The sequence below is a fragment of the Danio rerio genome, chromosome 4 (assembly GCF_049306965.1).
Source record: "Danio rerio strain Tuebingen ecotype United States chromosome 4, GRCz12tu, whole genome shotgun sequence".
NCBI classification, from domain to species: domain Eukaryota; kingdom Metazoa; phylum Chordata; class Actinopteri; order Cypriniformes; family Danionidae; genus Danio; species Danio rerio.
In genome coordinates, this window is record NC_133179.1 from 33,737,421 (window position 1) to 33,752,927 (window position 15,507).

Consider the following 15,507-nt stretch of genomic DNA (forward strand, 5'->3'; position numbering starts at 1 on the left):
CTGGCAACTTATGCTGGGAAACTAGCCTGGCTTACTCTCAGGTCTTAAGTTCAAGCTTAATCAAGGTCACAATAACCTTCACCTGCTGTAATTTGAAGGCCTTTTTAATTTACTTAACCTCCTAATAATGTAATAATGATTACAACTTTATAGTCACTTAATAATAATAAAAATTATATATATATATATATATATATATATATATATATATATATATATATATATATATATAAAACAAACATCTTTAATACATATTAAGCATATTAATTAAAATAAAATACAAACTACAACATTTCAATTTTAGAATTTATATATATTTTTGAATCACTGATTCAAAGGTTGCATATGAGAGGCCCTGATCGACGCACAGCTTTAATTGAAACAAAGTGAACGCACACATTCTTATATTAATTTCAACAAGCTTTCAAGATTAAAAATATGAGAGAAATATGGGAAAATACCTAATAATAGGATATAATGAAGTGAAGTGTTTGTCGAAAAGTTTTGCGAGGGAAAGGCAAAACATATATTTGGGAGAGACCGCAAAACATTTTTGCGAGGGAACGCAAAAACTTTCAAAAATATGTTTAACTATCACTCAGTTTTTTTTTCTCCCACCCATTTTTTTGTCACTATAACATCCCTTCCGGGTCTCCGTATAGATATTATTGTAAATCATCCTGTAGAAAATTTTAATTTAAAAGAGATACCAGTGATGGATGTACTTAGCAATATGTGTGTGTGTGTGTGTGTGTGTGTGTATATATATATATTAGGCTTGGGCGGTATCCAAATTTTGATACCGTCAAACCGCCTCCATATTTTACCCCGGTATCCGGTATTACCGGCGTAATAAAAAAATTATGACGTAAGGCTTAGACAGCGTCACCAAACTATTGGCTTAAGCCTAAACCAATCAGAAAATGAATACCTTCTATGCGACTTTATAGGCTCGCGGTCAGAGAGAGAGAGAGAGAGAGCAAGCGCCAAGCGACGCACAGGATCTCTCTCTCTCTCTTACACATACACACACACACACACAATCACACTATCTGTCACACACACACACACACACACACACACAATCTCTCTCTCACACGCACATGTACACAGCAGTGAACATGCACACACACACACACATACACACACACACAGTAGTGAACAAGTGCTCACTCACACACACACACACACACACACACATACACACACTCACACGCACAGACACACACACTCTCACAGACACACACACGCATACGCACACATGTTTTTTGATTGTCCGATATTCAAGCAATTTTGGTCACTCCTAAATTTTCATATATCTGCTTTTGCCAATGCTGTGAATTGCTTTAATCTAAAAGACATTATTTTTATTATAATAACCCAAAAGCTAAATCCCTGGAACGCATCATACATTTTTTTTATCTTATATGGCAAGTTTTTCATTCACAAACAGAAATTCACAAATAATTACTCATCATTTGCTCATTTTAGAATAGAATTTAACACTCTCCTAAAATCACTTTATCTTATTAACAATAAAAAAAATGTAAGATTCCTGAAATATTATGCAGATGTATTTAAAGAAGATTCTTGATTTTAGTTGCTTTCCTTATGGTGATTTGTTTAAGTGTCATTGTAATTTCATTCATTTGTTTAATTTAGTAATTTTATTATTATTATTAATATTAATACTTTAATTATATTAATATTTTTCCCTTTCTGTCTAATAGTATTATTTGTATTTGTATGTGATTTTAGATATTTTTTCTTTTGCCAAAAAAAAAAAAAAAAGTGAATCAACTGGAGAAAGGTTTGTTTAAAAGCTTTTACACAGATATAAAGCGATTGATTAAAGTTTCAGGTTTTTCATCCAATACTAAATGATGTACCCGCTGTTGAAAATATTATTTTAACCCTTTATACAACGTAATACTATTTTACTCAAAGTAAAGAGGACTATGGAACAACGTGAGTGTATTAAGAGTCTTAATGCAGGTTTAATTTTTTTAAATAAAATTATTTCACTTTATTCTAAGTATACATTACTATATATAAAAAAATGCAGTACTAATTTTAATCAGCTCAGTTGTGGCTGTTGTTTCTTGCTCGGACTTACCGGATTTATTTTTGTTAATTACTCTCATATAAAGAAACTGTTGAAGAGGAGTTATTTAGTTTCTGTTCATAGTTTTATTTATTTTAAACAGGACATTTTTATTGCTTTGTTAATTTTTAACAGGATAAAGTGTCCAAACGCAGAGAAAAACTATATATAATAAGTCATGACTAAGAGTAACTTACGTGGCAAAAAAGGTTAAAAAGACTTTTATTTTGGCGTGGGTTGTGACGTCATAAGCCTGCGCCGCTCCCGCGCTGTGATTCAACTGGAGAAAGGTTTGTTTTAAAGCGTTTACACTTATATAAACCGATTGATTAAAGTTTCAGTTTTTTTCATTCAGTGCTAAATTATGTACCTGCTGTTGACAATATTATTTTAACCCTTTATGCAACGTAGTACTATTTAACTCACAGTAATGAGGTCTATTGTTTGAATAAAGATAGGATAAACTTTTTGTCCCCGAGAGGAAATTTGTCTTGGGCAAAAAAAAGTGCTACACGTTGCTGTAAGCAGACAATTAAGTAAATAAAACAAACAACAATTAAGAACATACTCAAATAAAGTTTGACAGAAGTTACAGGGATGTAACAGTGTGTAATAAGTGTTTTTATGAAGGTTTAATTTATTAAATAGCATGTCATTCCATTCTAAGTATACATCACTATAAGAAATGGAGTACTAGTTTTAATCAGGTCATTTGTGGCTATTGTTTCTTGCTCTGATTTCTTTTTGTTAATGACTCTCATATAAAGAAACTGTTGAAGCAAGTGTTGAAGAGAAGTTATTTTGTTTCTTTTCATTGTTTTATTTATTTTAAACAGGACATTTTATTGTTTTGTTCATTTTAAGCAGGATAAAGTGTCCAAACACAGAGAAAAACTCCTGCTGAAGCGACTGATCTACACACTGTTATAAAGATGGCGTTTATTAAAGAGGAGAGTGAAGATGTGAAGATCGAAGAAACATTCACAGTCAAACAGGAAGATCTGCAGGAACAAACAGGTTAGTTTTAATTCTCAAAAACCAACTCAGTCATTTGATCCTCATTCAGATATATTTTAATAATAAGAATACTAAATTAAATCCATCTTGCAGCCCTGAGTGTGCTGCCTAGTTCTTTTAAATGCACATAAGCACTCATTGAAAGACAGGAATGAGTTTCATTTGTTACTTGTTCTCATTTCTTTTGTCATTCTTTTATGTATTATTAGTCTCCCATTTTCGCGCAGCCATTTGAATCTTTTTGGCATGAGACTTCCGGTCTTTCACTTCCATTCATTTTTAGACATTAAATACTGCTATTTTCACTGTTTGATGTTGAAAACTGATATTTCCTTAATATATTATTCTACTTGGTCTGTATAGTCATGCAAACATTTGCTTGTACAGCAAGTAGTTTGACCATTTTCTGCCGTTTATTATTCCTAGTCATTTCTCCCTTAGGCGACTGAATGGGAAGTTCTAAAACAATCGCGAAAACAGACGCACTTCCGCATTTTAGAATAAGGTCAATAAATCCAGCTTCTCTCTCTTTCTCTCTCTCTCACATACACACACACACACACACACACACACACACACACACACACACTATACTCCATATATAAGGCAGAAACTTTTTTGCACTGAAACTGATAATCAATTTTAAAAATCACAAATCTCTTCCCAACAGGGAAATGTAATGGTGATGTGGGAATGGTGATCCCCCCCAAAAAATACAATAAACAAATATTAAACAAATATGTTTGTCACTTGTTTTTAAGCAGTTAATCTTGGGCGCCAGACAGAATATCTGTCAAAATACATTTCAAACAAAATATACCACGGCTAGCTCTCACCACCAGTTACAAATAATAAAAAAAAAATAAATAAATAAAATACCAAACAATGAGAACCAGAAAAAACTCAGATAATTGCTGTAATTGTCTAAATAAAGTTTGTATTAGTCAATAATAATAATAAAAAATACTTTTCACACACAAACAGTATCTACAACAAAACAAACAATATAACAATGAAACGCAGAACCCTCAGCACTTATAACTCAAATGAAAGAAAAAAAATGCAAATGATTTCAGGCCAGCAGATTCGTCACATCTGAAAACGGGGAAAATAATAATGATAACAATAGTACGGGGAGAAAACAAAACAAGAGAAACAAAATGAGCATTTGGGCAAAGAAAACAAAAACTTTTGCTTCTTACCCACGGAGTGGAGGGGTCAAGGGACATGAGTGGGGAATGGCGAATGTGGATGTGAAGGTTGAGGGTGTTGTTGAACCCAGCCGGTGAGTTGGCAGCTGACTCCATGCCAGCGAGAAAGATAAATCGGTGAGTTGATTTTGTTCAGGACACACTGCACTGAAGTCTTTTGTGCAGTGGCGTAGCGCAAAATGCGGAGGCCCCCCTGCAGGGATCGCTGACGGGGCCCCCTGATGAAGTTTGGGGGGGGGATGGATGCGTCATACGTCAATTTGCATATCACTGACGTCATCACGTTCTACTGTTTCTGTTTGTTTAACAGCCTATGGTTAATAAAGGGGTATTTATAATTGCACTACACTTTATAAAAGCATGTTTATTTAACTAAATGTATTGCTGTTTGAATACAGTATGTCATTATAGATGTGTAGTGAATGTGCAGTAATCTCTCATATGTAATAAACTCAGACAAGTTTAGAAACTGTCACTAAAATATCTGTGATTGTGAACAAGAAAAGAATAAACGGTCCAATTAAATTGTTAAAATAAAGGAGAAGTAGATCGGATTGACTGTACAAGGGAAATACCTTCACACTGCCTGTGCTAAACCATTTGTCGTCGGTACGCAGAGGGGTGATCTGCTCTCGGGCTGCAGGTGGGAGAGCCTGCTGTACAAGGACTGACTAGGCCGCCTGTCAGTGCTGTGAGGCGGGGGAGGGGCCGGCGGCATCACACGCAGCTCGTTGAGAAGAGTAGGGACGGTACAGTATGGACAAATGACAGTCTACAAAAAAAATCTCCAATAACACACAAAAAAGTCGATAGATTTGTCGCTAGGGGGGTCTGAAAAATCGCTAAATCTAATGACAAAGTCGCTAAGTTGGCAACATTGGCGGCAAGCAATCAGAATGAAGTAGTCCACCGCTTGAGAGGTGTTCAGAGAACACAGACCTGTGAACTTTGGTTCCGACCACAGTTGTTCCCAAGAGTTTGATTATTGCGGTTGCCGAATTATCAATTATTGAAAATCGCAACGACGCGGGGCCCCCTAATCACGCGGGGCCCCCCCGCGGTGCGTGCCCTGCGGGCCCGTCCGCTACGCCACTGCTTTAGTGACGCACACATTCAACGACGTCACGTGCACTTCAGTAACAAGACAGCGGTATTTGCTCTGTTGCTTCAATACATACTTCCGCTTTTTGTTTCTCACAGCCAGTCGTTAAGTTTACACTGTTCATCTCGACCCGACTTCTCTACTCGTTTCCCCACACTGCAACAGTTCAGTCAACCTCTCTTTCTTCTACACACCACATAATGCTGCCTTCTTTAACTCTCCTCCTCCTCCTTTATTCTCTCACCCATTTCCTTTTTGCCGTCACAAAGAACACCAACAATCATAAATTCATGAATATGTGCTGTCATGGCTTTGCAATAAAAAATGTTCTTATAATAGAGGTCAATGGAGAAAAAACAGCCATGAATATAATGAAAAGGGAGTAAATTTGCCCAGAGTGTATTGAGGTTTTTAAAAAAATTTTTAAAGCATTTTCCCATTGATGGGGACTTCATTGTGTCTTGATGAATTTATTACTCTCTTTTATATGCTTATTTGAGTGATTTCCATGTTGTTGTTGTTATTATTATTTATTGTATTTTATTTGCACTATAAAAATTTTTATAATCGAGGCCAATGGAGCATTTTTCCAGAATATGTCAAAATAAGATGTCCCCAAATATCAGTCCATTTGCTGAAACACTGAGAACGTTTGGGCCAAATTAAGCCTCAAAATCACCCCAGAATGGATGAAAATTACCCAACAGCACACAAGGGGAAAGGTGCACATTCCAGCCTTTATGCAGATGCTGTACAGGTATGTCTCATATCTGTGAGGCAAATATTCAGCTCTTACCCCAGAACTTTTTTTCCTGATACATTTACCAGTCAGGCACACAATGAACAAGTGTTCCCTGTCTGCTTTACAAATCGTAGAAATCTTTGTTTTATCAATATGACCAAAATGACTTTTATGAAAAACTCTGAAAACTGGAATGACACTGTTTAAATTTACTATAACTTCTATGTTAAGCGGCTTTGACACAATTTACATTGTAAAAGCAATAGATAAATAAAGATGACTTGAATTGTATCTGCTTAAATGTGTACACTGTTACGACCCTGTCTTCTCTTTCCTACCTTTCGGTGGCCTCGCCATGTGACGTCACCGTTAATTAGTTAATTTATGGGTGGAGAAAGTATATATTTGAATTTTTTGTGAAGAACGGCACTTCCTCTGGTGGACCGTTATTCCACAGAGAGGTAATTTTGCTCCAACTCTTTTGTGTTGCCGTCTTATGTTTTGTTTTGTATTAGTTGAGAGAATTTCACCTGCTTTCTTATTTATTTCAAATCCCTAGACAGTTTGTTATACTTTATTATTCCCTTTAATAAATGTTTTTTTCATTATATATCTTTTTGTGTGTCTGATCCTTTTTATGGTACGGTCGGGAGCGAGCTGGCCGTAACATAAATTGGGTGGCTCGTCCGGCATTCCTTTATGCGGGTGAGTAGTTTTTTTTTGGATTGGCTCTTCACCTTTATATACTAGAAACTCCGGTTAGAAAGAGTGTATCCAGCTGGGTTGTGAATACAATCCTTCCATCGGTGCACTGTTTGTTGTTTTGTTTATTATTTTGCCTTTCTTATTTTTGGAGGTTATCCTAGGTGGAGATTTTAATCTCTGTCGGGGGTACGCTTTCGGACTTTTGGTCTAAAGACCGATTGTCACTGAGCTCAGCGTTTAATGCCGCCCCGAGCCCGGTACACCTCTGAAGACTAGATAGGAATTAGTTAGTTTTCTTCTTAGATAGGAGCTGGAGTTTCTCTGAGTATAAAGGTGAATATATTTTGTTACTGACGGCGTTTGTGATTCGTGCGCTTCTCTCTTCCTCGCGTACCTACCGTCCGACTTGTGGTAAGTCTTTGAAGTTTTTTGTGAATGGGTAGATGCGTAACGTTCAGTTGTAGTTCATTCCGAAGCAGTGGCTTATGGGAATTGTAGTTTTTGTACAGAGGGCAGTTTCCGGGTGAGTACGGGAGTGTTTGTTTGTTTATTTGTGTTGTATCCGTGAATGCTAATACAAAAATGTCTTCAGTACTCGATGATTTTTTTGCTTGTCCCTCGGAAGCTTTAATTGAGCGTTGTACAAAGGAAGAATTAATACAAATTGCCGAGCGTTTTAGCATCGATCTCACTACACATGATAAGAAAAAAAAGGACACCCTTATAACAACTTTGAAACGATCTCTGGTTGAAAGGGGAGTTTTAGAGGTAAGAACTGCTGTTCTTTGTGAATCTTCAGTGTTTTCTTCCTGTGATATTGATGTGGAAAGTGAGTTAAAATTCCCAGAGATGTCAATACAAGAGAAACAGCTGTATTTAGATGCAGAAAAGCTCCGTGCTGATCGCGAGGGTCGCGCTATGAAAGAGAGAGAAACAGAATGGGAATTTGAAGCTAGGAAACTAGAACAACAGTTGTCTGTACGAAAATTGGAACTTGAGTTAGAGAGAGAACGGGAAGAGAGAGCGTTTCAGTTAAAGAAGTTGGAGTTGGAATTAGCAGCAAAACGAGCGGAAACACCGCGAGCTGACGTGCATCCGGTGCCAGAACAGTCGTCTGCATTAGTGTTTGATGTTCATCGTAACATGAGATTAGTTCCGCCATTTTCTGAAAAAGAGGTAGAAAAATATTTTGATCATTTTTAGCGTGTTGCTTTATCGCTGAAATGGCCAAAACAGTTTTGGACTTTGTTGTTGCAGTGTGTTTTCACAGGAAAAGCTCAAGATATTTATTCTGCTCTCACCCTGGAACAAAGTGGTGAGTATGAAACTGTGAAAACTGCTGTATTGCATGCATATGAACTGGTGCCTGAGGCATATCGTCAAAAATTTAGAAATTTAATCAAAACTGAAAATTGTACATTTGTTGAATTTGCAAGGGAAAAAGAGAGTCTATTTGAGCGATGGTGCACTTCAATGAAAGTTGAAACTAAAGAGCAGTTAAGAGAATTGTTACTTCTAGAGGAGTTTAAACACTGTGTTCCTTCTGCTGTAGCTACTTATTTAAATGAACACAAAGTGAGTAAACTTGCAGATGCTGCCATTATGGCTGATGAATTTGTTTTAACTCATCAGGGCACATTTAGTTCAGCCAGTTTTCGAAGTGACATGAATAAGTTTAGGTCTTGTCAAGTTAAACAAAAGCCTGCTGTGGTTGGACAAAATATAAGGGCACCTGTTGTTGGTAATATTGGAAAACCCACTGTTTCAAGAGACCTCATCTGTTTCTATTGCAAAAAGTCTGGCCATAAAATTTCTGAATGCCCTGTTCTGAAAAAGAAAGAGAAATTTTCAAAACCTGTTTCTCTTGTCGCCCCATCGACTGTAGATGACACTTTCATAGAAAGTGCTGGTCATTTATCTCATTCCTGTGGTGCATTGTTTGACCAAAAGGTAAATGATTTTGTTGATTATACACCCTTTATCACTGAAGGAGCTGTGTCTTTATTAGGTTCTGAGGAAATGGTCCCTGTGCGTATCCTCCGAGACACGGGATCAGCACAGTCATTTCTTTTGGAAGGAGTGTTGCCTTTAAGTTCTGAAACTGCTACTGGAACTTGTGTATTGGTAAGAGGTTTTGAAATGGGATTTGTTGACGTGCCATTACACCGAATTCATCTTTCCTCAACCATAATCTCTGGTGATGTTGTAGTTGGTGTTCGATCTGCACTTCCAGTTCCTGGAATTACATTTATTTTAGGAAATGATTTAGCTGGGGGAAATGTTTGGGGAGAGAGTAAGGTGACTGCTTTGCCCATAGTAATATCTGCACCTAGTAAATCTGATGTTGAAAAGAGTAACATCTTCTCTAATTTGTTTCCAGCCTGTGCAGTCACCCGATCGATGGCAAAACAACTGCCTGAAAACCAAGCTACAGATGTTTCACTTGGTAACACTTTCTTTTCCACTGTTGATTCGGGTGAATTTACATGTGATCTGCCAGAGAGTCCTGAAAAAGACAAAAATATCTGCTCTTCACTATCCCCTGATCTGGAGGAACTTACAAATTCACCCCAAAGTCTAGACTCTGATGCCACTGAGGTCTTACATACTGCTTCTTCTGATGTTGATAAGTATCCTTTAACTTCTCTGTTGCAGGTTCCCAGAGAGGAACTAATTCATGCACAGCAGCTTGATGACACATTGAAAACCGTAGTCTCCCAAGCAGGGTCTAATATGGGTGATCTTTCTTCTTATTTCTTTGAAGATGGTCTACTTTGTCGGAGAGTAGCCATGTTTGATGATAATTTAAAGTCTAGAACCCAGATTGTAGTCCCTCTTGCTTTTAGGGAATCTGTGATGCAGTTAGCCCATCAAGGACTCGCTGGTCATACAGGCGTTCGGAAAACCTATGATCGTATTATGCGACAGTTTTACTGGCCTGGAGTAAAACGAGATGTGGCCAGATTTATACGTTCCTGTCACACATGTCAACTTACTGGTAAGCCAAACCAAAAAGTGCCAACCGCTCCATTACAGCCTATTCCTGTGACATCTAACCCTTTTGACCATTTGATTATTGATTGTGTTGGTCCTTTACCTCGTTCCAGGGCTGGTCATCACTATCTCCTTACCATTATGTGCCTGACTACTCGTTATCCTGCGGCTTACCCACTGAGATCTATAACTACGAAGTCCATTCTGAAGGCCCTTACTAATTTTATGTCTATATTTGGTATCCCCAAAGTGATTCAATCAGACCAAGGTTCTAACTTCATGTCCAAACAGTTCGCAAAAGCCCTCCGTCAACTTCGAGTTAAACACAATATTTCTAGTGCATATCATCCACAGAGCCAGGGAGCGCTTGAAAGATTTCACCAAACCCTGAAGTCTCTTTTAAGGTTATATTGTGTGGAGCTCGATGGTGATTGGGAAGAAGGCCTGCCATGGTTGCTATTAGCTATACGTGAGGTAACTCAAGAAAGTATTGGCTTTAGCCCAAATGAATTAGTTTTTGGACATGAAATACGAGGGCCCACTACTGTTTTGGCTGATGTGTGGCATTCATCCAAACCTCCAGACAACCTTATAGATTATGTAAGTGGTTTTCGTCGTAGACTTTATGAGATGCAAGCTGTTGCTAAAAAGAAATTGGGTAAGTCACAAAAGAAAATGCAGCAACACTTTGACAAGAAGGCCAAATTTCGGAGTTTTCAGACAGGTGATCAGGTTTTAGCGTTGTTGTCTCTTCCTACTAATCCATTCCAAGCGAAATTCACTGGACCTTACAGCGTAGCTAAACGTCTTTCGGACAATAATTATTTGTTGAATACTCCTGAACGTCGGAAGAAAGTTCAGGTTTGTCACATTAATTTGTTGAAACCTTTTGTTGCTCCTTTTTGTTCTGCCTCTGTCAGTGTGGCGCCCCTATGTGATCATTCTGGTTTAGAACATCTCTCTGTGTTCCCTTCTCTGTCTTGCAGTATGGGTGAGGACTTATCTGAGAAAAATGAGGATGGGAGTCTTCTGTCCCAAGGGAAAATAGATGGACGCCTTAACAACTCTCAGATTCTTTCTGATTTGTCTGGCCATCTGTCTTATTTGACGGAAGATGAGAGAAATGACATCATTGAATTAGTGATGTCATTTCCTTCACTTTTTTTGGATGTCCCTGGTCGCACTACTGTCATTGAACATGACATTGATGTAGGAAATTCTTGTCCTATCAAACAAAATGCTTATAGGGTCAATCCAATAAAACGAGAGCTTTTAAAAAGAGAGGTGAACTACCTACTTGCTCATAATTTGGCTGAACCAAGTTTTAGTTCCTGGAGTTCCCCTTGTGTATTGGTGAACAAACCTGATGGTTCATATCGGTTTTGCACCGATTATAGAAGATTAAATTCTTTTACCAAACCAGACTGTTTTCCCTTGCCTCGAATAGATGACTGTGTAGATCATGTTGGCTCTGCCAAATATGTAAGTAAGTTTGATCTACTTAAGGGCTATTGGCAAGTACCTTTAACTGCTCGGGCAAGAGAATTATCTGCTTTCGTTACCCCAGACTCTTTCCTTCAATACACTGTGATGCCTTTTGGGGTCCGTAATGCCCCCGCAACATTCCAACGATTGGTTAATCGTGTATTGCATGGAATGTCTGGATGCGAGGCTTATCTTGACGATGTCGTTTTGTATAGTTCTACCTGGTCTGAACATCTTGATCAAATCAAAGACCTATTTTCATGTTTGGCAGAGGCTAATTTAACAATCAATCTTGCGAAGTCCGAATTTGGAAAAGCCACAGTCACCTATTTGGGTAAAATAGTGGGAAACGGGTACGTTAAACCAATTGGAGCAAAAGTTGAAGCCATTTGTAATTTTCCAACTCCCAGTAATCGGCGTGAATTACGACGATTTCTTGGGATGATTGGTTACTACCGGAGTTTTTGTAAAAACTTTGCTAGTATCGTTTCACCTTTGACTGATTTATTGAGTCCAAAAATTGAGTACCAGTGGTCGGAGACATGTCAACAAGCCTTTGAACATTGTAAGGCCTTGTTAGCTAGTTCCCCAGTTTTGACAGCTCCCAACTTTGAGAAGTCCTTCCGTCTCGCAGTTGATGCTAGTGGTTGTGGTGCAGGCGCGGTTCTTTTGCAAGAGGATTTAAATCAAGTAGAACACCCTGTAAGCTACTTTTCAAAAAAGTTTAATCGTCATCAACAGGTTTATTCCACCATTGAAAAGGAAGCCCTTGCTCTTGTTCTGGCTGTACAACATTTTGAGGTTTATTTAGGGTCGATCGCCGCACCGATTGTTGTTTATACTGATCATAACCCCTTGGTTTTTTTAAATCGGATGAAAAACCGAAACCAACGAATCATGCGATGGAGTCTAATTTTACAGCCTTTCCATCTTGAAATTAAGCATGTGCGCGGGAAAGATAATGTGATCGCGGATACACTCTCTAGAGTATAGCTATTCATATTGCATGTTTCACTCTTGTTGTTCTTTTGCACTTCTAGGGCCCAGAGGTGTTGGAAGAGGAGGAAGAGTGAGCTGTTTTATGAAAGGATGTATTTCTGTTATTGTTTGCTAATTTTTTTTTCTTTTTGATTCTTTGCAGAATCTTTTTGAGGAGGGAGGTGTTACGACCCTGTCTTCTCTTTCCTACCTTTCGGTGGCCTCGCCATGTGACGTCACCGTTAATTAGTTAATTTATGGGTGGAGAAAGTATATATTTGAATTTTTTGTGAAGAACGGCACTTCCTCTGGTGGACCGTTATTCCACAGAGAGGTCATTTTGCTCCAACTCTTTTGTGTTGCCGTCTTATGTTTTGTTTTGTATTATTTGAGAGAATTTCACCTGCTTTCTTATTTATTTCAAATCCCTAGACAGTTTGTTATACTTTATTATTCCCTTTAATAAATGTTTTTTTCATTATATATCTTTTTGTGTGTCTGATCCTTTTTATGGTACGGTCGGGAGCGAGCTGGCCGTAACAACACGTTAATGGACCAAACAAAATATGATCTGATTTATTTTACATTTAATGTGCATCAAAATTACAGTGTGTGAAGCCAATGTTTCCAGTGTCGTTTCACTTTTCAGCTTTTGATGAGAGTTTTTAAGACTTAATGAAAACTAATGTTTTATTTATTTCAGACCTAATTGAAGAGAATGAGGAGAATAAAGAGGAGGAACATCATGTCAAAATTGAGGAAAAAACTCATTTACAGACTGATGGTGTTTTAAAAAGGAGAGACAAGAATCGTTTCACCTGCACTCAGTGTGGAAAGAGATTGGCAAGCAAAAGCAAACTTAAGATTCACATGATGATCCACACTGGAGAGAAACCATTCACATGCACTCAATGTGGGAAGAGTTTCAACATATCATCTCACCTTAATCACCACATGAGGATCCACACTGGAGAGAAGCCATTCACATGCGCTCAGTGTGGGAAGAGTTTCAACCAATCATCTCACCTTAGTTATCACATGATGATCCACACTGGAAAGAAACCATTCACATGCACTCAGTGTGCGAAGAGTTTCAGCCACTCATCACACCTTAATCTACACATGAGGATCCACACTGGGGAGAAACCATTCACATGCACTCAGTGTGGGAAGAGTTTCAGCCAATCATCACACCTTAATCTACACATGAGGATCCACACTGGAGAGAAACCATTCACATGCACCATTTGTGGGAAAAGTTTTAACTGCTCATCACACCGTAATCAACACATGAGGGTCCACACTGGAGAGAAACCATACACATGCACTCAGTGTGGAAAGAGTTTCAGCAAATCATCATCCCTTAATAAACACGTTGAACGAACTCATGGGCATATTGCAGTGGTCAACACAAGCTGAATCTGAAATCCTGGGCATCTGCAAATTGTCTCTGTCATTAAACTGGCTTAAGGGCTTAAACCATCACGATAACAAAGCACCAATACTTTGGCCGCAGATGTTCCAGGTACCCTTCAGCAAAATTAGTAAATGATTTAAACTAAACAAAGGGGCTTTACAGGATTTTCAGCAGGAACCGCCTCACGAGACTTTTAAATGACTCCTCTACATGGTCATGTGCTTTGGGCACATCCTGTCAGATGCACAATTTCATAGAGACAAAGAGATCTCTAGAAACATTAATGCATACAAATGAAAGACAATCTCTTAAAATATTAGAATGTTTTAACCCTTAAAGCAGATTAAATTGATCTGTGGTGTCTGAAATGTATGATATCTGGTCTTTAATGAAAGCTAGTGACATTTGCAATCTGTTGGTGTAAATGAAAAACTAGTAGTACAAACAGTATTCATCTTGTAACATTTGATGTAAGATAATTTTAATCTTGCAAGAGTTTTACCATGTAAAATTTACATGCAGTGTGTTAATAATTGACCCTTTCTACGTCGGCACACGGTGTGGCCCCACCCTTCATGGCAACTGCTCATTGGCAGGCAGTGCCATAGGGATGGATCAGACCAGGTCACTTAAAAACACCCTGCAACAAAGAAACTTTGCTTTGAAACCGCACGAACTTCCGCAAACCGACTTTCAGCAGTCCGTCACCTCAGTAACCCAGAACTACCCACCCACGAGCGAGGGAATTCCAAGGATGTCACAGAAGCCACCAGCCAATCAGGAGCACTGTGTTTCCCCAAGGCCAACTGGTGAGGGAGATTCATCTTCAGCAAAGGTGCAAGTAACAAACAAACGTTGTCTCTTGCTGATCTGGAGCAGATTGATCGTAAGCAGTTAAAGATAAGCCATATCTCTGCTTTTGTGGTTTCTCAGGTGTGATTCTAAGATCTTGTTAGAAGTTTGTAACGAACAAACGTTACATGCTTTGTGTTACAAGGTGGTGTTACAAGTTTTAGAATGAATTTGGGATGGTTGTTAACTCTTTACATCCTCTGAACTGCCTCTGTGTGTGCGAGTTTGTTTGTTGTTTGCTTATTACGTAGTTAGTTTCATGTATCGTAGTGTAGCTCAATAAATCTTTGTTCTCATTTTGTAAGAATTGTGTTCTTGTTTATGTGCTTCTAAGTCATTGCCTTGAGCTGTAGATCTTGTTACCTTGCTAAAAGTTAACCCAATACTGTGTTATGTTATTACCGTTGGCCATGTAAATAATATTAACAAGATTGGTAAGATACAATGACTTCAATTTGCAAGACAAATGGTAGATAAAGTGTGAATCTTTTAATCTGATTCAGTCTGACACAATTGAGTTAAATCAATGATACAAATCTTTAAGATCCGGTACATTGAAATGAGCTAATAAACCCTGGTCGATCTTAAAATGTAGGTTGATCCCCTACCACATGATGAGCCGTACTGTAGAGAAACCATTCACTTGCACTTAAGCCACGGTCACACTGAACTTTTCTCCCCATAGATTTCCATTCATACGCACGCGAATGCGCCAGACCGGAAATGCAAGTTCGTGCATCAAGTTTTGCAGTTCACTGCATTTTAAAGTTCAAGCTTGGTGAACTCTGACCTGCGAAATCACATCACTTGACAGTGTGAGACCAATCGAATATCAAAACATGACTTCTCTGGACAGAAATGTAAAATATGGACCAACCGCTCTCCTTTTTAATGTCTAAA

General features: G+C 38.2%; 1 protein-coding gene across 4 annotated transcripts; it reads left to right on the forward strand.

The window, feature by feature from the left end:
• The first annotated feature begins 2,343 nt into the window (after positions 1-2,343).
• Positions 2,344-14,911, forward strand: LOC137491268 (uncharacterized). Of its 4 annotated transcripts, none has more exons than XM_073947977.1 (4): positions 2,344-2,624; positions 2,941-3,121; positions 13,042-13,587; positions 13,671-14,911. In XM_073947977.1, the coding sequence occupies exons 2-4, from the start codon at positions 3,037-3,039 to the stop codon at positions 13,703-13,705; spliced, it is 666 nt and encodes a 221-aa protein (XP_073804078.1). In that variant the 5' UTR covers positions 2,344-2,624; positions 2,941-3,036; the 3' UTR covers positions 13,706-14,911. The 4 variants fall into 4 exon arrangements, with proteins under 4 accessions (XP_073804078.1, XP_073804079.1, XP_073804077.1 ...); XM_073947978.1 differs by having other exon boundaries at positions 2,344-2,394; positions 2,969-3,121; XM_073947976.1 differs by having other exon boundaries at positions 2,344-2,394; positions 2,969-3,121; positions 13,042-14,911.
• The last annotated feature ends 596 nt before the right edge of the window (positions 14,912-15,507 follow it).

Coding starts and splice junctions, on each gene's coding strand:
- LOC137491268 (XM_073947976.1), top strand. CDS start 3,037: ATGGCGTTTATTAAAGAGGAGAGTGAAGATGTGAAGATCGAAGAAACA. Junction 3,122..13,041: donor AGATCTGCAGGAACAAACAG/GTTAGTTTTAAT, acceptor TATTTATTTCAG/ACCTAATTGAAGAGAATGAG.